General features: G+C 35.8%; 2 protein-coding genes across 5 annotated transcripts in view; both read left to right on the top strand.

The window, feature by feature from the left end:
* The window catches only part of OTOGL (otogelin like), a 129561-nt gene extending 116463 nt beyond the window's left edge, over positions 1 to 13098 (top strand). For both annotated transcript variants that reach the window (XM_035721850.1, XM_035721849.1), the window contains 8 exons: positions 27 to 67; positions 2219 to 2282; positions 3351 to 3529; positions 3977 to 4081; positions 6983 to 7102; positions 8502 to 8547; positions 11190 to 11269; positions 11940 to 13098. In XM_035721850.1, the coding sequence (XP_035577743.1) occupies positions 27 to 67; positions 2219 to 2282; positions 3351 to 3529; positions 3977 to 4081; positions 6983 to 7102; positions 8502 to 8547; positions 11190 to 11269; positions 11940 to 12140 (836 nt within the window). In that variant the 3' untranslated portion in view covers positions 12141 to 13098. The remainder of the gene's footprint in view (positions 1 to 26; positions 68 to 2218; positions 2283 to 3350; positions 3530 to 3976; positions 4082 to 6982; positions 7103 to 8501; positions 8548 to 11189; positions 11270 to 11939) is intronic.
* Positions 13099 to 24854: 11756 nt separating this feature from the next.
* The window catches only part of PTPRQ (protein tyrosine phosphatase receptor type Q), a 243858-nt gene continuing 241326 nt past the window's right edge, over positions 24855 to 27386 (top strand). For 2 of the 3 annotated variants that reach the window (XM_027595090.1, XM_027595089.1), the window contains exons 1-3: positions 24898 to 24986; positions 26303 to 26350; positions 27207 to 27344. In XM_027595090.1, the coding sequence (XP_027450891.1) occupies positions 26303 to 26350; positions 27207 to 27344 (186 nt within the window). In that variant the 5' untranslated portion in view covers positions 24898 to 24986. Of the gene's footprint in view, positions 24987 to 26302; positions 26351 to 27206; positions 27345 to 27386 lie in introns of all 3 variants that reach the window. The other variant, XM_027595088.1, reaches the window with a different exon arrangement.

Genomic DNA, 27386 nt, shown 5'->3' with positions numbered 1-27386 from the left:
TAAATACGTTGATTTTTGCCTTTTAGAATGTAGCTGTGAAAACCTTGTTATGCCAACTTGTGAAGTGGTAAGAACACATATTCTGATTGAATTGTCATATTATTTAAGTTAGTTTATTCTTCCTTTATCCCCCTTATTTCTGAGTTCTCAGAGTTAATGAAATTATCCTCATTAAATTATACTGAAGTTGATTAAAGTAACATGCTCTGGTATCAGGGAGCAGTAAACCCTTTTTATTTACTTGAGATAAGAAAATGCAATCCATTATTTTTTTCACGGGTGACTGAATCTACTAGCCTTATATCTACTTCACTTCACTGGTCTTAAAATGAAGCAAAACATTGAAAAAAAGATTATCTCAATATTGAGAGGTGTCCCCAGTGATTCTTCAAGAAATTGTGCCAATGATGCCTCTGTTGTGAAGGAGGGGATATAAACATGTAACTGTTGGTATTTTCTTAAGAGTTATCTATGAACATTTTGTAAATAAGAAAGTTGAGGTCTAGAGAGAGCAAATGATTGAGATCTTTAGGACTCAAACCAAGGGTTGTTTTATGTCTGTGTGTGCTTTTGTGTATTCCTTTATTCTTTCTACTCTGCCATAACTTTTTGATTTCCTTTAGAAACTATAGCCCAGACATAAGTCGAAACAAGAACAAAAGCAAGTTGAAACTGCCTTGTTTTTATTCCTGGCCTGGACTCTTCCTACCTGTGCTTCACTTTCCTCATCTGCAATATAAAATAACAATACCTACATCATGTCAATAAAATAAGTTAATATAAATTACTTAGATAGTACCTGTTACATAGAAAGAGCTCAATAAGGATTAGCTAGAATTATTATGATAAAATAAACACAGTACTCAGAATGTTAACCACAAGGTACAAATCATCATGGAGAACTTTCTAGGGAAGTTAACCATCAAGAAAAGTTTGGAAGAAAGTGGTAGTGTAGAATAATGGATGAAAGGAGTTGAACTATTCTAGATAGAGGCTAGGCTGAACATGAATAAATGCACCAAAGTGTGAGGTAAGAAATGTATGCTGAAAGATAGCAACCTTTCTTATGCCTTGAGAAAAAGCATCCAACTCTTGGTTTTGGCTCAGATCATGATCTCAGGGTCATGAGATCAAGCCCCCATGTTGGGCTCTACACTCAGTACAGAGTCTGCTTGGCATTTTTTCCCTCTTCCTCCCCTTCCCACCCCCACCCCTCTCCTTAGTTGCACTTGTGCTCTCTCTCTCTCTAAAATAAATAAATAAGTAAATAAATAAATATCTTTTAAAAAAAGAATCAAGTTAATTTTATTACTGATATCATATGAAAATTAAATGCACTCGGGAAAAGTTATTACTTAAAAATGCAATTCTTGAAACTTTAAATCTGGTACTACACTGAGAGGACCCTGTATCATTTCTGACAGGGCAGTGTTTAAGATTGGTATGACAGCAATTTATTGACACCTAAAGGTTATACCACATTTTCTGTGTGTCCACTCTATTGTAAGTTCTTTACCTGAATTGACCCATTTATTTCTCTAACTAAACCTAAGAGGTAGGCAGTGTTATTATACCCATTTTAGAGATGAGGGACGTGAGGAGAAGCCTGACTCAGTAACCTCCCTGAGATCCCACAGCTAGCAGGCAGCAAAGCCAGATGGGCACAGAGCAGACTTGCTCCTGAGTCTGTGCTATTAGTCCCTCTACTATATTCTTCTGCTCTGGCTTTATATGCTGTCACAGGAGTGACATGATGTTTGCATGTCGCTTGCTCCATGCAAACATCAGAACCTTGGACCACCTCTATGGAGAAGATCAAGAACGTGCACCAACCAAAATTTCTAGGATTAGCACATATTCTCTTATCTCCAATTACTCACTAGAAGCCCAGAATCCAACAATATTTTCAAGTTATTAAAGACCATAAAGATCATCTTCTCCACTTTCACTCATTTAATAGATAAAGAAATTAAAGTTTAGAGAGATTAAGTGATCCATAATCATATTGTTTATTGCAAATTTTTTCTGTAGGCTGCTAATTAAATGACCACTGTGTTAATCAAAGCCTGTTCACTATCAAATATTTATTAAGCACCTGATATGTGTATGGCTGTGGGGTAGGGAACTTACTAAATGTTATACTGTGTATATATTTTTATAGTTGTCATATAATAAGCTGTATAAGTCATATTTAATAATAATAATATCTTTCTAATAGGGAGAATTTACTGCAATAGACCATAACTTTCAGAGTGACTGTGGATGTGTACAGTATCTCTGTGGTAACTATGTTTTATCTAGCTTTTAAATGATATGAATATTATTGGTATCTATTGTTCACTATTAATAAATTAAAAATGATTTTCTTTGAGTTGTATTACACATTTTAAGCCATTTTGCCAGTTTATTATAAAAATGCACTATTATTTTTCAGTTGCCTCTTTTGTAATATCTCTAAATGTTCTGACAAATATGTTAATGGGACAGAAAAATGAATGTGTTTTTCAGAGGCTTTGCAGAATTTAAAGTTGATTCTATGGTTCTTTTTAATATATATATTTAATATTTTAAAAATAAACATCTAAAAGGGAGACTTATTGTTCACTGTGCTATCGTTATGGATGTTAACATTGTAAAGAATAGAATTGATTTTTCTATAAATTAACAAATCTTCATATTATGTATTGGTGGGTTAATGAAAAACCTTTTATTCAACAGCTTGAAACTTTTGCATTTTTATATGCAAGAAAGTTTAAATTCAGTTGTTGGCAAGGCACAAAGAGCTTCTGAGCTGAATCTTCATCACTAGCCTAGCCTAAATTAATATGCTTTTACTTTGTATCAACTACCTTCATCATTGAGTACAATGTACAAGGCTATATTTTGCATCACAACAAAACTGAAAATTTTCTCTCAAAAGAACCATTAAAAACCATAAAATGTTAGTGCCACCATGAAGAGCCCCACTACTGTTGATTTAGATATTGCTTCCATCTATATCTACTCCCCCAAAATGTCATGTTATGTTTCTGGAAGAGAGAATAACAAGTAGCTTGATGATAAGTCCAAAATTCTGGAATCTGCTATGAAGTATGGCTTGTGAAGGCAGTTCAAACAGTAAAGAGGAGTTGACTTTACAGATCACTTTCTTATTGTATGTTAAGGAATAAATGTGCTACATTCATTATTAAGTAAACTCTTGAGTTATTAACAAAATATAGAGGTAAAGATCTTATTGGTTTTGAAAAAAAATTGCACATCACAATGAAAACATAAATATAAGTAAAAGTTCCATTGATTGATTAATAAAAAACTCAAAATAGTACTTTTCATTGACTTTCTTTTCTTAGAAAAGGATGATGTGTGTGTATTTCAAGGAGTATCAGTATTGAATCCTGGCCAATCTATGATAAAGTATTTGGAAGGGGACTTTTGTTATACAGTGGAGTGTCTGGAAGAAAAAAATAACCATATAGGTTTTCACACTCTGAATTTTACAATGGTGAATTGCTCAAAAGAATGTGACATTGTAAGTATTCTTTGTAAGTCATTCCAGTGGAGAGTTAAATTAATCATAAAATGGCAGCTATAGAATTTTAACTAGTGAATACTGCATAAGTTCAAAGTATACACTTGAATAGTTCAATAATCTATTAATGTGTAATATATCTATACAATGCATATTTTCCTTTTCCTGTGTATGATCTTGAGCCTTATTATCTATTTATCTATATAGCTTGCTTGACCTGCTTGATGAATCTTGGCTGCTAGATGTAAAGGTTAATAGTTTCCTTCACTTTCTAATACAGCAATATAAAGTCAATTATTATTTGAAGTGCCTCAAATTCAACCTTTAAAATGCTTACAGGTGTTCTGAGAGAGCATATAGTAATACTGGGAAGCACTTCCAGAATGGATTCATTAAAAATATTGGTATTGTTGTGTGGCTAATTAAATGTACTATTATTATACCCAGCACCAGTTGTACATTCCATCTCCAAGTGATTATGATTGCTGTGGTACCTGCAAAAATGTATCCTGCAAATTTCAAATGGAAAATGGAACATCAGTTATATATGAGGTATGAATTCCTTAGTTCCTAAAATAAGTTCCTTGGAGGGTAGCTCTCTGTGCAATTTTCTGAAGATGTTCTTATATCAAATAAGTTTGAAAAATACCACACATGCACACACACACACACACACACACAGAGTTCTTCGTACAATAAACACACTCATATACAGCACACAAGACACAGTTACATTTGTTACATTTTAAAGTTTCTGATAATTCCTGCTGTAAAGGAATATGTTTAACTCATTTCTGAAACTCATTTTAGTATAGATCCTCATTTTTTTTTCCAGATGTGAGGAAAATGGGCTTTGGGAATTGCTTATTTCTAATTGTTAGAACAAAGGGAAAAAAACATTATTTTATTCACTCATTTAAAATGAAACATTTTATTTTATTTTTTTTTATTATGCTCAGTTAGCCACTGTGCGGTATATCATTAGTTTTTGATATATTGTTCAATGATTCATTAGTTGCATATAATCACATATGCTCATCACATCACGTGCCCTCCTTAATGCCCATCACTCTGTTACCCCATCCCTCCGCGCCCTTCTCTCTGAAACACCCCAGTTTGTGTCCTGGGGTTCATAGTCTCTCATGGTTCATCTCCCTCTCTGATTTCTCCCCCTTCAGATTTCCCTCCCTTCCCCTATGGTCTTCCGTGTTATTGCTTATGTTCCACATATGAGTGAAACCATATGATAATTGTCTTTCTCTGCTTGACTTACTTCACTTAGCATAATCCCCTCCAGTTCATCCATGTTGATGCAAATAGCGGGTATTCATCTTTTCTGATGGCTGAATAATATTCCATTGTATATATGTATCACATCTTTTTTATCCATTCATCTGATAAAATCTTAAAAAACAAAGGTGGGGGGTGTCTGGATGGCTCAGTCAGTTGGATGCCTGCCTTCCGCTCAGATCATGATCCCAGAGTCTGGGGATCGAGCCCCACATTGGGCTCCTTGCTCAGAGGGGAGTCTGCTTCTCCCTCTGCCCCTCACCCCTCTCGTGCTGTCTCTTTTGCTTGTTCTCTCTCTCTCAAATGAATAAATAAAATCTTTAAAAGAAATTTAAAAAATGAAGCATTTTAACAGAAATCTGAAACTCACAGTGTTAACATTTTATTATTTCAGTGGGTAAATAAGATAAAAGACTTAGAATATTTTTTTACAAAGAAGACTTCAAGAGTCAGTAATGCTATATCACATCTTTCTACCAAAAATAATACAATAATTATTCAGAATTCTCCTATAGTCTCATAATAACTCCATGTAGATTTATGGACTGACCTACTCCTTCCCTAGAAGAAAGAAAGGGAACTTTCTATTTTTAGTGCAGTTATTAGTGATGTCATCAGATTTAGGAGTGTGACTAATTCTTTATAACTTACATTACCTGAAAGTTGTTCCAATTTATTTTTGCCATTCTTAAGTTTTTCCATTAATAGTTTAATTAACTAGAGGTCTTACTTCTGGTGTTCTTAATTACATGGGATTAGTCACATACCCCCAAAACAGATTTCTCCAATCCTGTGTATTTTATTAAATAAGAAAGATGAATAATTGTCTTCTTGTGCCATAACCTATGTTTTGCAGTTATGTGCAAACTAGTGTTACCAATTTAAATAGTGTTGATACTGTTTGTCTTATCCTAGCAATATTTCTGTTTTATAATATATTATTTTAAAGAAGGGGTTTTGAAAACAAAAGCTTCTAAAATGATGAGGAAGACATAGGTGTCAGTGAGAGAAAAGGAATCAAAATTTACTTGAAACAACACAGAAATTTGGGGCTTTTAGTAAAAGGGCAACATAAACTCTATAATCAACAATCCAGGAACCATCTATTTATATGACTAGTATTCACAGTGATAGCCTGAAATGTAGATAAAAGACTAAATTATGTTCAGAATATTTTTTGAGAACTCAACAAGTAATGCAATCAAGGTAAATATACATCAAGATTGTTAACTCTTGCTCTTTCAAAGATAAACTTTAGTTATCTAGAAATCTAATTTCTGTGGAACAACTGATTTTTGATTACAGATAAACAAGATAGTACTATTTGAACTGGATATTAACAGAATTACTATTTGGATTTGAATATTTTATTTTCTCTTATACCTGGACTTGGAGATCTTTTCTAATTAAGGTTCATAGAAGATCTAAAGATATTTATAAGTTAAAATAGAATCTGGAGAAAAAGAAGTTCATCGAAATTCCTTACTGCACAAGGAATCTTTAAGCCAGAGTTTGGCTAGCATTTTAAAATGTGGGTTAAAAAATAAGAATATAGATCGACAACTACAGCCCAATAATTATGTTATAATATGTCCAGCTGCTTTTATTTCTAAATAAGAATTCTGAAATCAGGAATGAAATAAAGTTATTATGTTTAAAAATTTGTTAAAGGAATAGGAGTATGTTTTAAAACAATGATAAGGAATATAAAACTGGAAGCAAAAGTCAATAATCACTGTCATCCAAAGATTTTGTAATTGTTTTGTTGATAAGGGAGTAGAAGGAAGAATAAATAAATCTCAAGAAAGGAGGCATATTAACTAATACGATTTGTTGTTTTATAATTAGTGAGGGAATATTAAAACAAGACCTTTGTCACTTGGGCAAATTGGATAATTAATCTTGTAGTAGAAACACATACCTGTTTGATTCTTTCCTCTCTATCACTTTATTTCACGTTTACATCTCAGTTCTAGTATGAAACCAAATACACATGCACACACACCATCTATGTATTTTTAATCCTTTTAGATAAGTTTGGGGATATTTCCAGATGGACATTGTATGTCACAGGAAGTTCTCTGCATCTTGGATAGGAAATATTCTACTTAAGAAACATATCAGATTTTAATAAGCAAAACAGTAACTTTCTCTTATTTTTAGGAGGGGAGTACCTGGCACTATAATTGTACCACATACGAATGTGTTAAGACTGATGAAGGGACAATGATTCTGAACTACAATATGGTCTGTCCTCCTTTTAATGAGACTGAATGCAAAATGGTTTGTACTTTATCATATCTAAGAAAATGTAGTATTACATATAATTTAGAAAATATGTTTTCGAAGGTCGTACATAAATACATTGTGGCTTATTTATTTTGGTGTATGTTTTATTTTCATGTATACATAAAAGCTCATTATATTTCTTCAGTTTGCCATTTTGAGTTATAAATGGTGTTCCAAATAACTTTGATTCTCCCTGAACAGACATTGTGCTAGATCAAAGAATTATTGAAAAATCATTTGATCAGCAGACCTAGCCTCTCTTTCAGTATGAATTAATAATCAATTAGAGGTTGGCCAACTTTATTTCTTAAACACACAGCCAGATTTATGATACCATTCCCTTTTTAATTCATGCTGGCCTAAATGAAATTTGTCTTAACTTCTCTGAGCACAGGCCATGGTGGAACCTGGCATATATCACAGTGCTGCTGATCCTTTAGCTTAGATACCCCAATTCCTTATTCTCTCAGAGAAGAGTCCATTGGGAAAGTAGATTTTTGGAGGTGATAGATACTTTTTTCTTACAAGATCCTTCGTAGCTTTAACTATTTAGGAGATAGTAATCCCTAATGAAAAGTGAACTTTGTTCTGTTGTGTAGGCAATATTTTTCTTAAGTGTGCAGAAATAGCAGTCTCATTCATTTTTTTTTTTTTCCCAAGATGTGCCCTTTTAGTGATGGTGGCTAGCTGGCTGGGTAGGTAGATATTGTATATAGTAAAGTAATAGAATTTCAGCTCTGGAAAGAATCTTAGGCATCATATTATTTCCCAGATTCATTTTTATAGTGTAAATTCTGTTACTTGAATTGTAATTAGCAAGTTACCAAATACAATTAGTGGCTTACTGTAAGAATTCAAAAAGATAATCAATAAAATTTTCTTAATTTAGTCTTAGGCAAGAGTCATCCTGAAGTGGTGGATTTTTTTGAATAAAATGTTAAAGAAAAGATACATCATTTTAAAATTCAATTATATTCAGGAACTTAGTCATGTCTCAGAGTACTTTAAGTTATTTCAAGGAATTGAAAAAAACATAATGGCCTCTATTTAGAGTACCTATTAGTACTTTGCTTTGGTAAGAATTTTTTTTGTGTTATTTAAAATGTTTTAAATAAATAAATAAATAAATAAATAAATAAATAAATAAGTGTTCTTCTAAGTAAGCTAATCTTTTTGCACTTTGTTTTACTAATGAATAACAAAAATTTAAACAAAATATCAGCTCCTAATTTTAAAAACAAACAAATTCTCATTAGAAATGGTTAAGTTTCTATAATTTTCCTTTAAAGGTTTTGTGATATTTAATAAAAATACTGAGTTAGTTTTCTATTTCTAGTCCAAGAGGAAATAACAAACACTGTGAGTTTTGACTTTATTCCTTCTCTCTTCCTAGAATGAAGGGATTGTAAAGCTTTATAATGAAGGCTGTTGCAAGATCTGTAAGTGAGGACATATTACATGCATTAATTTGATAGATTAGTTTTAATTGCTCATGGTGATTATGATTTTTCTCATAAAATTCAGATCTTATGATGCAAGGAGGGAAGCACATTTTATAATATTATTTAAATGTTTGTCATGTGGTTAATTATTTTGTAATTTAGTCTTCTGGAATATGAATAAAGTATTTTTAATTTAGATGAATATTAACCTAAATATCAGAAATTTCTTTATTGTTGTGTTTCCCAAAAGGTATTGCATAGGATTTTAGTAGGTTTTAAGTTAAAAAGGTCTCTGTGGTCTAATTTGCTTGGAACATGATGGGCTATACAAAGTTAGCCCATCTCAAAGATGAGAATGGCATTGTGACTTCAATAAGGACCTTGGATTCTATAACTCCATGTTGATTATTAAACAAGTAAGTACATCTTGTTAACCGAGGGCAGGCAGGGGAAGATCTATACAACTGACCATAATCCTGCTATTTATTGCCTGCCACACATTGGCACCATTATGCCCCCTGAAGACAGTATGGCAACCAAACATCACAACAGTTCTGGGAGGTAGATGGGGAGGTAAGTATGGTTTCCCCTCCAGATAAAGAAATGAATGTTCAGAAAAGTTGATTGCACTAATCAGTAGTGGACTCAGGCCTGTCCAATGCTCAGGCCCAGGACCTTTCAATTCTGCCAAGCTCTCTGAAGTTGCAGAATAATACCAACCTACCTCAGTTTCTCCCATCTGACATGTAAGGACTTGTGAAATAGTTTCTGCTTTGGTATCACAGAATCCTTGTCTGCAGGCTTTGCTTCTGGGTGACTGGGCTATCTTGGAGAGACTGGATGTTGGAAATGCCTCTTGGTACTAATAAGTTCAGCCAACTAACAATAAATTTATGCTGTCCCAGTTACATTCATTGCACAAATTAGCTAATCCAACTGAGTTCTATGAAGTGCCTGCCATGTATCAGGCACTCTTTTAGGCACTGGGACTATGGTAGTGAATGATGCAATACCTGCATGCCAGTGCATATTAGGAAGAAGGGGGAGAAACAATGAACACATAAATATATACTATTGTGTCAGGTAGAGATGAGTGATATAAAGAAAAATAGTACAGAATAAAAGGGATGGAGAGTGGTGAGCTGGGTTGCTAATTTAAGTGAGTGGTTAGAGAATGCCTCTATAAGGAGGTGTCATCTGGGTAGAGAATGAATGTCTTTGGAAATCCAGCCAGGAAGAATAAAAAGTATTGAAAGCAGAGGAAATAGCAAAGTTTGGCTAAGCACAAGAATGAAGGTAACAGAAAGAGGGTAGGTGCCTTATAGGTCATATTAAAGATGATTTCATTATTAACTAATCTTTCTTACATGAGAATAGAAAGGCTAATAAAGTAACTAACCACTGAGTGAAAGCACCATAAGGAACACACCAGCCTGCCCTCCATCACCAATTCTGAACCCCCGACCAGGCTATAGTTGGGAGGCCAGGGAAAGGAGAAGGAACAAGCCTAGGATTCTGAGGAGGAGCCACAAATGAGATGGAGGAAAACCAAAGGGGGTGTTTTGGAAGCCAAGTGTGTAAATTGTATCAGGGAGGAGAGAGTGATAGACTGGGCCAAATGCTGCTGAGAAATTAAGTTGGATGAGAACTAAGCTGTGACCTCCGAAGTTAGCACTTTGAAGGTCAAGAGTGACCTTGAGAATGACAGTTTAATTTCAGGCAATCTCTGCTACTCATCTCTGCTTCAACTGCAGTAGTTTAACTTTTAGATACTTTACATGTTGGAATTTCATATAAGCACTTAAAGATTTTGTGGCTAAACTAGTTTGGAAACTGGAGATCTAATTTCAGTCTTTTGCAAACAAGGAAACTCAGCAGAATGATTTCGGTGACTTTGCTAAAGTAACAAAGCGAGTTAGTGTCAGAGTGAAGTAAGAACCTTGGTCTTTTTGCATCCTGATTCAGGGGTTATTTAATCCACTATCCTATAGCATTAAATATATATTCTTAGCTGTATTATCAAGTGGTCATCCATCACACGCACAGAGGCATATTAATATATCATTAATTAATACAAAGTATTTTAATGTGAAGTCATAAGAGATCATTTCTGAGCCATAAATATAAACTATAATTTGACTCATCCATACATTTCAAAATGGTTAATAAATAATTCAATTACATTTATGTATGATTTTATCTTAACATCTATTAAGATAAAGTGGTTTTAAATCTGTTTTTAATTCTAAGATTTATGTATATATGCATAAAAGCCTAATTATGTACTTGTATATTTACTTCTACAAACAATGTTTCATTGTAAAAATAATTTCATATTTTTAGAATTTTAAACATATTTTATCTCTCTATATGATACACACATTTCATGTGTAGAATGTTTTGATTTATGATTATGATAACTATTCTAGGACAATAAGGTAAAGAGATAAGTATAATGCTAAAAATATGAGAAAATCTATTTAGAAAGTGAAAATAAATATTGAATGTAAAATATATGAGGGCAATTTTAAGTATACCTTGACATTATTTTATTTTAAATATAGGCATATGTTTAATTGAATTAAGAAACAATCTGACATGAGCCTTCTGATGAATAAATTCATTCTATATTTTATCAGGCAAACAAGAAGAAAGAATATGCCAGAAAGTGATCATTAAATCAATCATAAGGAAACAGGACTGTATAAGTCAAAATCCTGTAAGTGGAAAAATATAATTTGTTACATAGAGGGCATGTGTCTTTCCAAAAGTATATGTGTCACAGCACTAATATGTTTGTAAGTCAACAAAATGCTGAGTGTCACAATATTTAACTTTGAGATTATTCATACATTTTAATATTAAAATATTCCATTTGTGAAGAAGTGAACTATTTTTAGCATAAATAATCAATAGTTATGAATCATAATTGCAATCTAGAGAGATGGAAATTAAAACCAAATATATTTGACTACATATTTTCTTAACTATGCAATTTAACTCAGCAAAAATAGTCTTAGTTCTAACTTTACCCCATTTAATGTGACCTATCCAATACTACAGTCTACACAAGCCATGATACAATACAGATTACAATAGAATCATTAGATTATGATGAACATTATATATATACTTGACTAGTTATATGTGCAATTTATTTCAGAGTTTGATTTATGTCAGCCTTGCTGTCTGAGGCATCACCATGGAACATGCCTTGGACTTATTCGTTACTAAGTTTTAACTTGGTATTTTTTGCAGTCTTCTAACATAGAAGCTTGAGAGTTATTATAGTGCTAATAAAGTTTTGCTTTCATTTGTTATCTTAGAAGAATTGAATAGACAGTTTTTAAAAATTTTAAGAATTCTTTTCTCATTATCTCTCCTTATAGGTAAATGTCACATCTTGTGATGGAAAATGCCCATCTGCTACCATATATAACATCAATATTGAGAGCCATCTAAGATTCTGCAAATGTTGTCGTGAAAATGGAGTGAGAAACTTGTCTGTGCCTCTATATTGCTCAGGAAATGGCACTGAAGTCATGCATACCCTCCAGGAACCTATAGACTGCACATGCCAGTGGAATTAAACTTTTGGATTCTAGGGACTCTATGCAATAATCATAATGTCAAGTGAAGTTACCTTCTAACACTATTATTTAGGCACTGGAAGATTTATACTATTTAACAATAACATATTTTTCACACTATTGGGATATGGCAATTTAATACTTGGTACAAATATATGCAATTTCCTAGGAAAAAATAGGTGTATTGATTTACTCTATTTTAAAGAATCAAATGATTTTAAGTTGTTCAGCTGAAATGCAGTTATGTATGTAATTGCAACATGCCACAGCCCTGGGATATTGTCATCAATCAGAAGATTATTTTGCAGAAATTTTCAGTTGCACCCAATAGTGATTTTTTTGCTTTACAAAGTCTGCCATAGCTACCCAAATTAAGATAACAGTACTCGTTCATCACCACTGTTTAGTCTCGTAAATGTAATTAGTTAGAATTGACATCTGGATAGTCATAAAGAGTAGGATACTTTGAGACAGATCACAGAACTACAGGATTTTAGGTTATTTAAAGCCTGAATGAATATTAGGGTTGTTATTGCAAATTCCTCTCATTTTGCAGATATCTCAGGTCATTGGAGAAGCCGTGTGACTTACCCCAAGTGACTTGGTGCATTCCAGTCCTATGCTCTTTTCTTTTGAACAGTATAGTAAGGTGTCTGTCACAGAACCTTTGATTCTTAAAGAGTTTGCTTTGCATAGAATTAAGAATTTCAAACTCAATTCCTTTTAAAGAAATGAAAAAAAATGCCACACATACATATGTATATACATACATATAATAGTAATCCCAGTAATAGGAAATGGAGAAATGTAGCATTAGTTGCTAAATAGTGGAAGGATATCTTGGACTTTTATTTTTTTATACCATTACAACTGTTATTAACTATGTTGTTATTATTTAACATTTAATTAATTATTTGCTAGCTCATGGACCTATGATTTTTTGATATGTATTTGCATTCGATCGAAGTTGTGTGCTATTTTGCTTTTCATGCTGCTGCTTTGCCAATGGAGAATGAAATAAAATTATTTGAATGTATTAATAATTCTACAATGGAATGCTGCACTTTTTAAATATAGTAAATTATTGTCATTTGCAAGGAACATATCTTGTGATCTTTGCAAATCCCCAAGTTTTCTGCCACTTACAGTATAGAATTACTTGAGTTTCCTCATCTGTAAAAAGAAGAGAATGCCCTACTTGGTATGATTGTTGTGGGGATCAAATGAAGTCAAATAGCAACAAGAAAACAGTAGAGGTGCATTGAAAAGTAGATGCGGGGCCCTGATCGACTAGGTTCAGATTTCAGCTAGGTGAGTTGCTTGGGTTTCAAGATCATGTTTCCCAGAAAAAAATGCAACTTACTAGATATTTTGGACCTCCAGGGTTATTAAGAAACGAGTGAAAGAATGAAATGGACATTGCATCTGCAATGTCCCACTGTCTACTGTTTATAAAAATTGACTTTATCTTATTTGTGCTTGATAAAATCGTCTAGACACTAACATTTCAGTATTCTTTGACTCCTGTTAACATATAGATATATTGAATCAAATATCTTTGGTTAAAATAACATTGCTTGAAAGAAACTATTATGTACCTCGGCTGAGGCACATGTTGTATATTGTCTGCCACACATTTCTTTATTTCTATGCTCTGTAAAATACTTGTCATGAAATTAAAAATACTAAATCACATTTAGACCTATTTGTGGGGGAAAATGGGAAACACTGTCCTAGAACATCATAAGCATTCTGCAATACAATAGGTAGGTATCGAGTACCTGCTATGTGCCAGGTGCTGTTCTAAGCTCTGAGGACATAGGTAAAATAAAGCAGACACAGTGTGGATCCTCCTGTAATTTAAAATCTAGTGAGAAAGTAGGCATTAGTTAAATAAACATATCTATGAGAAAGTTTAGAAGGAGAACTTAAAACTTTGGAATGTAGCATATGATTCAGGTGGCCCTCAAATCATCAGAGATGATGATTTGGGACAACTGGATAATAACTTGGACAAAGAAAAATTTGGACTCATACATCCATTGACATGAGGATAAATTCTACATGAATCAGAGATTTAAATGTTCAAAAGGGAACATTCAAAAATGTTCAAAAAAGCCAGTTAGAAATTTAGAGCTTTTAAAGAAAATATGGGAGAAATTCACTAATAGTGAATGGGAAGAGTGGGAAGAGTCATTCTAATTCTGATTCAATATTTAACAAGAAAACTGAAAACAAATTCTGCAAGAAAAAAAAGTCAAGGTCAAAAGAAAAATGTAAGACCAAAGCACAATATTTACAATGTATCAATGACAAAGGCTAGTCTTCTATATAGAGAGCTCCTAAAAAAAATCACAAAGGGAAAATATGAACAACCTAATTGAAAAATGCGCCAATAACTTGAACTGATATTACAGAGAAAAAAATAATCCTTGAGGACACTGGAAAGATAATCGAGCATACTCTTAAGATTTATTGATTTGAAAGAGAGAGGGAAGGAGGAAGAGAGAGACAGAGCGAGAGAGAGAAAGAGAATGGTGGGGAGGGGCAGAGGGAGAGGGAAAGTGAATCCCAAGCAGAATCCCAGCTCAGCACAGAGCCTGATGCAGGGCTCGATCCACAACCCTGAGATCACCATTGCAGCAAAACCAAGAGTTGGCCATTCAACTGACTGCACTACCCAGGCACCCCAACAGAGCATACTTTTAATAAAAGCATTTCACATTCAATTTACACTGACAAACCATTTCTCACCTACCAGATGGTAACAAATTAAAAGTTTAATTATACTTTTATTTTTTAGGGTAAGCAGCTTATAAACCACAAACATTTATTTCTTATAAATAAAGTCCAAGATCAAGGTGTCAGCAGTCTTCTTGCTGTTTCCTCATCTGGCAGGAGGGGTGAGGGAGCTGTCTGGGGTCTCTTCTGGAAGGGCACTAATCCCACTCAGGAGGGCTCCACCCTCATGTTTTACTCACCTCCCAAAGGGCCCACTTCCTAATACCATCACATAGGATGTTAGGATTTCAACATACGAATTTAAGGTGGGGCAGGGAGTGGGAGACACAAAAATTCACACCATAGCAAGTAGGTTGAAAGGTGATTAGTGGGTGGTAAATTGAACTCAATATATACACCCCTCCTGATGTACTCATGCCCAGATTCACTCAGACACATGCTCATGTTTCTGCAGCTGGTGGTCTGGACCTGCTCCCACCTTCACGGTAATTCTCTATGCAGTCCGCCTGAAATAGCTAGGCAGGAATGGCCCAGCGCATGTGCAGAGGACCAGCCAAGGCCATCGGCCTCCTTGCCTTCCCCTGACCAGTGTTTTCTTTCTGCCTGCCATAGGCGCTCTGGCTTCTCCCACCACTTCTGAGCCTGGGAGAAACACCATACCCCCATGACTACCCTGATAAATTGGGTAACACAGCCTGGAATAAAGGGGGAATAAATACCCTGTGAGGTGAACTCTGAACAATGACAACAGGCCCAGGAGCCAGCAGGTAAATTGCTCACTGTCACTCCTCATCTCACCAACCATTCACAGACACAGTGATTCCTTTGGCCTTTCCAGATATATCTGTGTTCTATGTGAGCTGTGGCCTACTCTCTAATAATTCGACTTGTATTTACTTTTGTTTCTCTCCTGCCCCACTTCCCTTAAATCGGTTCCTTGCAGAATCTTCCCCACGTCAGTAAATAACAAATTTAATGTCTGTGTGTGCTGTGTCAGCATGTACTTGAACCATGTATCTATTTCCTGACAGGCTCAGAAATTTACATTAAAACTACAAAATGTTAATTTTAGCTTATTAAATCAATAAGGATTTAGCTGTTCACTGTGTCCTGTTGGAAGGGAGAAGAGTGAAAAACAAACTCATGCACTTTCTAGGAGAAAAAGAATATAAAACATCCACCTAAATAATTTCTGTTGTCATTTTATTTATTTTCGCTTTTCTCTCTGCCTTTCTTGATCCGGGATTAAATTGAATATATATATATATTTTTTTAATTTTAAATTTTTTTTTAAGATTTTATTTATTTATTTGACAGAGACAGAGACAGCGAGAGACACAGCGAGAGCAGGAACACAAGCAGGGGGAGTGGGAGAGGGAGAAACAGCCTTCCGAGCCTGATGTGGGACTCGATCCCAGGACCCTGGGATCATGACCCGAGCTGAAGGCAGACGCTTAACGACTGAGCCACCCAGGTGCCCTAATTTTAAATTTCTTTAAGAATTTTTATATTCTAGGGGTGCCTGGATGGCTCAATTGGTTAGGCATCTGCCTTCGGCTCAAGTCATGATCCGGGAGTCCTGGGGTCGAGTCCCACATTGGGCTCCCAGCTTGGCGGGGAGTCTGCTTCTCCCTCTGACCCTCTCCCCTCTCATGCTGTTTCTCACTCTCTTTCTCTCTCTCAAATAAATAAATAAAATGTTTTAAAAAAAAGAATTTTTATATTCTAAAAAGCTTTCCTGCAGTAGAAATTTTATATGCTATATAGTATTTTCATAAATATCATGATTTATTTAACCAGTCTATTAATGGATATTAAATTTGCTTCTCATTTTCCCTATTATAAATTCTTATGAATGAAGTGGAATTGAAGGACCCAAATGGCATCAACATGCTGAAGAATTTCCATACATTTTGCTAATTTGTCTTCCACAAGTGCTGATCAACTTTTTCCTTCCCCAAGAAGTTTATGAGTTTGTTTCTTTTATCCCTTATCATAATCAACACTAGGTAGTAGCAGACAAAAGTCCTTATTGACATAATAAGAAAAAAGGTCAGCTCACAGTAGAATAGATATCTGATGGTGCCACTGAATTCAAACCTTTTTATATATTCATTTTATCTCTTGTCTATTTTTTCTTTGTCCATTTTCTTAGTGGTAATTTTATAGAATGCCCTTTCAGGACAAATGATTTTGCAAGCTTTAATTCACCTGTCTCCACCTTTAAGTACTATAATTAATATACGCTGGGACTTTTGGTTCTGTTTTTAAAATTAAATTATTAGTAGTAAAACAAAACCTCTTATTTGTGTTAGTTTTAAGAGATAAACATGAATAAATTATTGATATATTCCATTCAATTTAAGCTGAAAAGGAGAGAAGACAGACATGGTACCTTGAGGCTCTAATGTCCAAAAGAGAATAGAGGCCCTTAATAGGAATTAAAAGGTTTCTGAGCTTTTTCTAGGCAATTAATTATCATGTAATGTTTCAAGGTTAATGTTCACATTACATAGAAAATAACACTATTGAAATCAAAATATCTCAACAATTTCTTAAAATTAATCTTTGACAGCATTTGTGGTTACATGTAGATTCAGAAGATTTCAAGATACACAAAAATTATGACTCTGGCCAGAAGGCTTACAGCCCAGGTGAATTAGGATTCACATTTGTGCTAATATTCCCAGACAAGGTCATGGTGAATGGTCCAGAAGTCTGGTTTCTATATAAAAGTGCTCATCTGAGGGGCAAAGGAGTACTGAAATCTGGCTTATGTTTCTCAAGCTAGGTCATGTACCCTGACAAGAAGCTGTTTCTACCCAGAGGAAGGAGTGCCTTTTTCTTTGCATGAAGACACGGGCCTCTCGCCAAGCCAAACACCCATTTGGGAGTGCATCTTCCCTGAGGGAGGAGCTGTTTCTAATAATTCCTGAGGTATTTTCTAATTTATCCACAGGACATTGTGCCTTTTCCTAATGTATCTATCATGGGGAGGCATCTTTTGCTAATTTGCACAAAGGTTAGCAACGATCTTGTTCTTAGCCTTAGCATACATTTTTTTTCCTCATAATGTTGTATAAATGGCCTTGGTACTTGAAATCTTGCCTGTACACTGCATCTTTGGGGGGGAATTATTTCACTAACAACTGCTAACTAGAAAGACTGATGATCTGGTTAAAGTCAAAATTCTATCACATTATCAAAAATGTTACCTACTGTCAGAAAATAGATTACAGAAATCTTGAGATGGATAAAAAATTTTAAAAATTGTATTTTGTTTACTAAAGATATGGAATTTAAGTTTTCTGCCTTCTCAGTCATATTTATTTTGTGCCCAAATTAAATTTTGTCTGTCTTTATATTCTATTAAAAGCTATATACGCATGCACATAAACACACACATAAAAATAAGTTCAGTTTTGCAAGCTAATAGTTCTGTATGTGAATTAACCGAAGTCCTTACTGCCAGTCCTAATATCTCCATTATTGAATTCTTATGTTTGTTTTATTTCTTGGTTGCTTATGTCTTCAAGTAATTTTTCTCCAGAAAGGCATATGGGTTATATATTTCCTAAGGCTTTACTCACACTGTAGCTTGATAGCTAAGGTCTCAGGCCCTTGGATGAAATAGGTATAAGTTCAAATCCTAATACCATCCTTTTCTGTGTGACTCTAAATAAACTTAATAATTTCGCACTTCATAGTTTTCAAATTTCTCATAGGATTTGTGTGAGGTTAATGGGGTTAATACAGGTAAAGTACCTACTAGAGTGTTTAACACATAGGGAGGACTTGATATATATAAGCTGAGTATAAAAATTTGAGGTCATGGTTTGCTTTCAAAACTCTAGACATTGCTTCATTGTGATTGGACATTTAGTGCTGTAAAAGAAAAGTCTGGTTTCCATTTTAGTATTTGGTTCCATTATAGGTATATTTCTTTTCCTTTTTTTTTGAATGATTGCTTATTATAATTTTCCTTCAAGTTTTGAATTCAATACTATTGTGAAAGTGTGTATAGGTATGGTTCTCTATTTTCTTTTGTATCTTCTGATATTCACACAATCTTTTTCTGAATATATAAAAGGTGTTTCTTCTATTGCTAGTATATTTTTATTTGATATGCTTTCCTTTTAATCTGGTTTTATATTCAGAAATATTAATTATGCATACATTGTTTTTCATTCATACCTATGACATTTTCTGTGTCTTCATCTATTTGTCTTTTTTGCTCTCCATAATTGTACATTAAGTTTTCTTCCATAATAGTTATTCATACTTCCTCTACTTCCATCAGTGCAGATTGATGTAAATCTGCAAATGCATTTTTAGTTTCCTCGTATTTATTCATATCAGATTCCCTTTTTAACTCATCTAATTTTTTTTTAACTTCAGGTTATTTTCTTTTTATACAAGACTATTCTTCCCTCTCAATATTTTTCCATGGTTTTATGGAAATCATGTATTTTGTGTACTTCAGACAAAAACAAAAATGTTCCTGGTTTCTTCCCCTGAATTCTGCATCAGAATGCTTATAATGGCTAATCTCTTCTTCTCCTCAGTTTTTAGGATGATATTTTCTTTGCTTTGTAGTACTTTTTCATAGGTCTCATGGCTTATTTTCATGCCATTTTGGCTATTCACATTAGGTTATATGGATTGCCCATGGTTGTCCTCTATTACCACTTGAGGAATGGTAAGAATTTTACTGTCATATTTCCAGCCAAAGGGCAGGATGATAAAGTCGATTCCTATTTTACTTTCCATATTCTGGCAAGCGTGTCCTAATAGTTCTGTTATATGATTTCAGTTTGTGAACTTTGTTTTGTTTTGTTTTGTTTTTATATTTTAGAACAGTACAAACTGAGACTCAAATATCAACATTTTATGAAAGGTCTACAAAATTTTGCAAAGGAGTCTTGAGAAAATAAAATGACTATACTATTAGGATAACAAATGCTTAACCAAACATATGAGAATTATTTAATGTTGAGAACAGTAGATTAAAATCAACATTTAGAAAATTATTTCTTAACTTTAGAAAAAGTCTGTAAGATATAAATATATTAGACCTGCTAAAAGTAGTACCTGAATACCTGTGCTTTTTGTCATATTCATTTCCTTGATCTAACTGCTCTAAATTATATCAAATAGGATGAGATTAATTATATAATCAATGGGTAAGGATATTCTCCTGAGATTCATGGTTAGGAAACAAGCCTCTGGAACTAGGATGCCTGGGATCAAATCCCAGTGACGTTACTTATTAATCCTGGGGAGGATAAGTGCCACTGCAAAGAATCTCTTTCACAGGATTTAAGAATTTGAGATAACCAACTTTGAGATGGGCCAGAGTGAATGAAGTGCCAGGACTTGAATGCATTTATCTCTGCTTCCCTTGCTCTGCCAACTCCATTTTCTCCCGCTGCATTCCTGGTGCTCCACATGGCAACTTTGTATATGGCTACGGCAACATTGTATATGGCTACGGCAGCTTTGATGAAACAACCTTCAGTATGTTTTCCAACAAAGAGGACAGGACATCTGTCTCTGAGCGATGACTGCCCAAGTTTGCAATCACATTAACTGTGGGTATTGCTTCTCTATTGCTGTGAAATGACGTACCACAAATTTAATGTCTTGAATCAAAACATTTATTATCTGACAATTTCTGTGAATGAGGAGTCTGGGCTCTCTGCTCAGGATCTCACCAGGCTGAAATCAAGTTGTTACTTAGGACTGTGATCTCATCTGAGGCTCTGGGTCCTCTGTTTCAAGCTCATTCACATTGTTGGCAGAATTAAGTTCCGTGAGACTGTAGGACTGAGATCACAGTGTTCTGGCTGGCTGTAGGCTGGGGCACACCTTCAGCCCCTGGAGGCAAGGCTCATGTTCTAACCACCTGGCCCTCTCACATCATGGCAACTTCTTCAAAGTCAGCAGGAGAATGCCTCTTTTGTTCTGCTACAGGGAAGTCTTCTATAATGTAAATAACCATGGTAGTGATAATCTCATCCTTTTCACAGGTCCACCAAACCTCAGGGGGAGGGGATTATACAGGGTGTGACTAACAGGGGATGGAAATCTTAGGTGTCGGTGTCATCCTAGAATTGTGCCAACAGTAGGTGTTAGAGTATCATGCTTGGACCTCCAGGGTCATTGGCCATCCCTATGAGCTCACAGAGCTCCCTTATCCTCTCGTGTCCTTTAAAGAGAGACAAAAACAGTCCCACTATTCATCCAGGTTAGGAGTTTTAAGGAGGGATGTTTTTATGTTGGTCTTTAACTTTTTCCTTTCATTTCTCAGGGTATAAAGCTAGTGGATTTCCCCGTCTGGATATAAAGCCCTTGTAGTAAGGAGGTCACAGTTTCCTTGCCTCACCTTTCCTGTCCCTCCAGCTAAGATATTTTCTTCATCAAAGTTTCTCAGTAAAAATTTATAAAATTCATTACACAAATGTACTGATAATCTCATTTAGAAATAAATTCCCACCCATCCTAGCATACTTGTTAACAAATCTATCAGGAAAGCCATAAATGTGATGGACCAGACCTCAAATTATTTCACAACCACCCCATTCCAGAGATGCAGATCCTTTTTGTTTAGTCTCAGTTCTCAATATGACATTTGCATTTTAGTCCACACCAATAAATACAGATAAATCTGAGTTTTAATATTGGATTCTGAAATGCAGCCAATAACACTTTATTAAACATATCATTTTCACTCAAAGCAAATTCATTTGGATTAATTTGGATGATTAAATCATTTCATAAAAGATCTGTTGCAATAACTACTTTTCATATCGTATAAATAAATATGCTAAAAAGATAATACCACAAATTGTTAGGAAATTTTGCATTGTAGAAAAGGCCAATCAAAGCAGAACCAGGTTAGAGGAATCGTAAGTCATACATTAGGTTTTTTAGAGTGACATGACTCATCTTAAAACTTGTATTTGTGTTTCAAAAAACATTGAAAAATATTTACAATGAAGTAAGTCTCAAGTGTCACCTAGAAAAAGGAGATGGCAGAGTTTCATAATATTCCCTCTACAAGTATTTATTCAAAAAATATTTGTTGAGTGCTAACTACGTAAGGTATCACAAATGGCTTGTGGGTAATATGAAAATCAATAGGAAATAAGACTTACCTTCAGGGAGATTACAATCTGATTGAGATGCTAAGATGTTCACAGATAATTATATAAAAAATAGAATTCAATGAGCCATGTATTAGAGGCACTAAGTACCACAGAAGCACAGAGGAGGGGGGATAGAGCTCTTGTTAGGAATACCAGGAAAAGTTTCATGAAGACAGTGAAATAAGAGGAACGTATTGCAGGGAAAAACAGTGAACTGAACATGTATGGAGTAAACTGAAATGTTTCTGGAGGACTTCAATGGGCACAGTAAGGAATTAGGGAGGCTGAGGAGCCATTGAAGACATTGTGAGCTGGAAAGTAATATTATCAGAACTGAACTCTAGGAAGATTAATCTGAAGACAGTTGAAAATAGATGAAAAACCAGAAATAAGGAGACTTGTTTGTTTGTTTTGTATTTTTGTGGGGAGAGAGGAGGGGGGCAGGCAGAGGGAGAGGGAAAGGGAAAAAGAGAATCTTAAGCAGGCTCCACACCCAGCACAAAACCGAGGCTGGGCTCAATCTCAAGACCCCAAGATCATGACCTGAACCCAAATCAAGAGTTAGACGCTTAACTGACTGAGCCACCCAGGTGCCCATAGAAGTAAGGAGACCTGTTTTAGATCAATCTAATAAGAAGGAATGAAGGGATGCCAGTTATCTTAATGTGATATTGTGATTTATAATAAAATATGTATTTGGTCCTCATCACTGTTTCCCTTGGAATTTCCTAAGTGATGGGAGCTATAAAGGTGTCTTCTGTTATTTTAATGAGGTGACTTTTGGACAGATTCTAAGAAAGGGGGCTGGTTGCCAGTGAAGCCAACCATACGATAAGTGGGTTGGAACTTTCAGTCCCATCACCACCTCCCAGAAGGGGAGATGGCTTCGAGGTTGAATCAGTCACCAATGGCCACAGTTGATTTAATCAACTGTTCGGGGAGCTTCCGGGTTGGTGAACACATGGAGATTTGGGGAGAGCGGTGTACTCCAAGAGGGCACGAATGTCTCTTCCCACATATCTTGCTCTTGTATCTCTTCCATGTGGCTGTCCCTGAGTTCCATCCTTTTATAATAATAAGCCAGTCATCTAGTGAGTAAACTGATTTTCTGAGTTGGGTGAGCCACTCTAGCGAATTAATTGAATTCAGGGAGTTCAGTTGAACCTACAGCCAGTAGGTCAGAAGCATGGATAGCAACCTGGGCTTGTGACAGACATATGAAATGGAGTGGTGCGTGGAGTCTTGTAGGACTGAATGCTTAGCCTGTGGAATTTGACTCTATCTTTGGGTAGACAGTGTCAGAATTGAGTTGAATTGTAGAACACCAAGCTGGTATCCCAAGAATTGTTTGGTAATGGTGGGGTAACACCCCCCATTCCAATCACACACATTGGAATTGGGTCCAGGAGCCCAAAGATTAGATGAGAAGGAAGGAGGACCTGGATTTAGATAATAAGAACAAGAACAAGAGGAATACGGTTGTGCACAGGATCGTAGTATGATTAGGGAGAACTAATAACATTGTTGCTATAGCCTCAGTGCTTAAGCACTGTGCTTGACACATAGCACGCACTCCAAACTTTTGATTGGATGACGAATTTGAAGGTGAGGAAGGGATGGGTATTACTTGTATAATTGTTACATTTCTATCAGAGATGTGGTTATACATATATGTCCATCCAACTTCTGGTGAAGATGTGGGTTTCTTTTCATAATAGATATTTAAATAAGATGGCAAACAACATATTTCCTAATAGGGTGACTCAGTCGGTTAAGCATCTGCCTTTGGCTCAGGTCATGATCCCAACATTCTGGGATCGCAACCTGCATCAGGCTTCCTGCTGAGCAGGAAGCCTGCTTCTCCCTCTCCCACCCCTCCTGCTTTGGTTCCCTCTCTCCCTGCGTCTCTGAGTCAAACGATCTGAATGAACTGAGATTCCAACTCTTAAACAGGGCATATACTTTCAGAGAGAGAGAGATAGCTAAGGTTATCACCTAAGCCCACGGCTGTGGGACTAGAGAGGGAGTAATTGCCCTAAGAGAAGTTTTAGAGGTAGAATAAAAAAAAAAGATTCTTGAGGACAAAATTGACTTTGGGTAGTGAGGGAAAGAATCTGAGGACACAGAGTTGATAAATTTTTTGTTTGGTTGGCTAACGCTCTACTCAGGAAGGGCCGGGAGAAGGATGATCATGAATTTCATTTTGGAAAGATGGTTTGGAATTGCCTTTTGGAGACATCAGGGTGAAGATGGCCAGTGCAGAGCCGCAAATACTGCTCTGAAGTCCCGGAAAGAAATAAGGGGTAAGGCGGAGTGACTGGCAGTCTCCAATACAACTGAAATCACAAAACTGAACGAAATACCCCAGACTCAACGAAGGCACCATGGGTCAAGTCAATTTTTAAGGTGGAAATGTCAGAGGATAATGTGGATTAAGAAAATGGAAGATCCAGGTGAGGGTGATGTCAGGGATGCTAACTGTGGAGAAGATCTCAGAAAGGAGGAAGAAAGAGTTCAGTCAACACTTTCAAATGCTGCCGAAAACAAACAGCAATTAAAACACACGACGTCTTAACACTGAAAGAATGTGGCTCCACACATAGCCACATGAGTGAACTTAAGTCAAAACTGTGTCCACTCAGGGCTGTTCACAGCCACATGGTGGGCTTCTGTTTCTTTTTCATGAGTGGCCAAATGTCCCACTCGGGTTCTCCTTCACCGCCCTACCCTTCCCTTCCCTCCCTTCTTCCACCAGTGCTGTGGGACTCGCCTCCCACTCCCCCTCCTACCCGCCGCCGCTCAGCGTTTCCATGGAGACCTCTTAATGAACCGAGGGACAGGGCCTCGTGGCCGGAACAAAACCCGCGGAGCAGCGAGCAGCGGCGTAAAGAGCAGGAGCGAAGCGGACGGCTCGCTGAGAGGAGCGGGAGGAGGTTGCAAGGAGCGCGGCCGCCAGGTGGGCGGCGGTGGCGGGCTCGCGCGCTCCCGCGCCGCCTCTCCGCCTGCGCGACCCCGCACCTGCGCGCGAACCTTGCAAAACGCGGGCGGCTAGCGCGGTGGGGCCGGCTCGGGCCGGTCAGGGCGGGCGGCGTGGGCACCCGGACGCACCGGCCCCCTGGCTGTGAGCCCCGTGCCCTGACTTCAGGGCTCCGCTCTCTCAGTGCAGCCATTCTTAAAACCTGAGTCCTCTCCTTTCAACACTGTTCTGCTCTCCATTGGCCCAAAGTTGGCTCCAGCGGCCTCTTTCTAAACCAGTGCGCCGCAGGGCGGCTGCTCACTTTCTCCCTCCAGGGGCGCGGACCCTGTGACTCGCAGAATTGAATTTGAGCGGGGAATTGGACTTGAACAGGCAGCCGGGAGCGATCTTTCCATTTTGGCATTCTTAACTAGGGCACAAAGCTTTCGAAATGCTCGTTTACACTTGGAGTTGGTGCGGCGGATTGATACCATAACTCCGCGGGTAGTTATATCAGATTGTTGGGAAAATGAACAAGGTTAAAACTTTGCAGTTTTGTGGAGGTGTCTGGATTGGATTATTACGTATTTCTTTTTAACTGGGTTGAATTTTATCTGCGGTAAACACCTTGATAGGAACTAAAGGGGGTTTTGTAGGAGGAAACTTGCTTTACAGTGGGCTCTCTAGAGGGTTTTAAAATTTAAAAATGTATATATAATACCAAGTCTGTTAATTTTTTCCTTTATATCTTTCGTTCGATGTAAAGTTCTCAGTTACCCAGGGAGTCTAGATTCTTAAGAACAGTGCCACAAGCTTTTTAGATAAATGCACTTTAAAAATAAATTGGGGTGAAAAGACCTGAATGTTTTTCCCATTTCGTCAATAGTTTTGAAATATTTTTCATAACTATGGCGTAATTTTAGAATGTGAGAAATTACTTCCAACGAAGTAGCAGTGTGTAGGTGTTCTAGATTTCCATCAATTAAGGTTAAATAGTTTCACACAATGCGATGCAGTTTCCTATAATTGCCTGATAATTCATTTTATTTCTAACACCTCCTTTATATTTAATTATAGCAGCTTCTAGAAGCAAATTATTTTGTTATTTGTTGGAGAGTCCTGGTGATTCCATTTTTATTAGGTGGAGGATATTATGCAGCACATACTTATTAATGCCTTAACATTCAGTTGGATGAACAGTCTAACTTGAAAAGATATGACATTAAAGTGATGCACATCTAAAGAATGTCCAGTGGTTTAGTTTTGAGGTTAAAAAAATACATGTTTAATTGAGCCGAATATACTTTATTTTCCAGATGGAGAAATCAATTATTCTATTGCTCTGGTTACAATATGTTGTTAAGGTAAGACATTTTTGAGCATTGTTTTTGAATAATTAGTTAATGGGCAGGATGCTATTAGTCTTCCGTGTTGAAGAGAAATAACACTAAACATTAGTTTTGGTACCTAAGACAATTTTTCTTTGCTAGATGTTGCATAGATTTGTGCATATAAATGGCATCTGTTTTCACTGCTTACAAATTGTGTTGGGAAAATCAGTGAGGAGAGAGATCAGAATTTGGTAAGATTCATGGTATAGTGAGGCATTTTAAGGTTGTTTTTGGTAGGAATTTTGATAAGTATATCATTCTCTTGAGGTCTAAAGTCTTTTCTTATCGTCTAGGGAATATATCTCTTATCCTGTGATCTAGATATTTTGTCTCAGTTGCTAACATTTTCTTTATGTATCAATGAACTGAACCTCTAAAATAACTCAAGAGTCAAACATTTTGTACTCTTATTTTCATTGCAAATGTGTTATCAAGAATGTCTGTGAAATAATTTAATCCTGTAGCCATTATCATCAAAGTACACAGTTGACACACCAGGAGGGTGTGCTTTGATTTTCCTGTGATTTGAGTCTCTTCTTTCTCCCTGACCCCAGGAATGTGGTGTTTCCCACTTTGAGAAGCATGGATCTTGAATTTCCTTGCTCTCATTTTTACTTATCTTTCTTAAGTCGTTTTCAAAATTATGGTAACAAAGTTACCCAATGGATGTTACCTAATTCATGTGTAGAAGTTGATATTGCTGAAATACTTTCAATTATAATTTGACATATTTTAGGCTTAATTTTTGTTGTTTGCTAATAAAATAGTAATAATAACCAAGAATGCATTTTTATTATATTTTTACAGTTACTTTTCTTTCCCATTTCAGATCTCAAAAAGTTTCTGTTCTATGCCAAGGAATAATCGAACAACAGCAGTTTTTATTAACTGGGATGAATTTCCTAAGGGAGGAAGTCCTGAATTTTATTTTTTAAAATACCAACTTGTTCATAATTTTCCTGAAAAAGTAAGGCATCTTTTTTTTTATTCTGATAAGAAGTAAGCATAG

Source organism: Zalophus californianus, chromosome 9 (assembly GCF_009762305.2).
Source record: "Zalophus californianus isolate mZalCal1 chromosome 9, mZalCal1.pri.v2, whole genome shotgun sequence".
NCBI lineage: Eukaryota > Metazoa > Chordata > Mammalia > Carnivora > Otariidae > Zalophus > Zalophus californianus.
The sequence above is the reverse complement of the archived record's forward strand: the minus strand, read 5'-3'. Positions and strand labels throughout refer to the sequence as shown.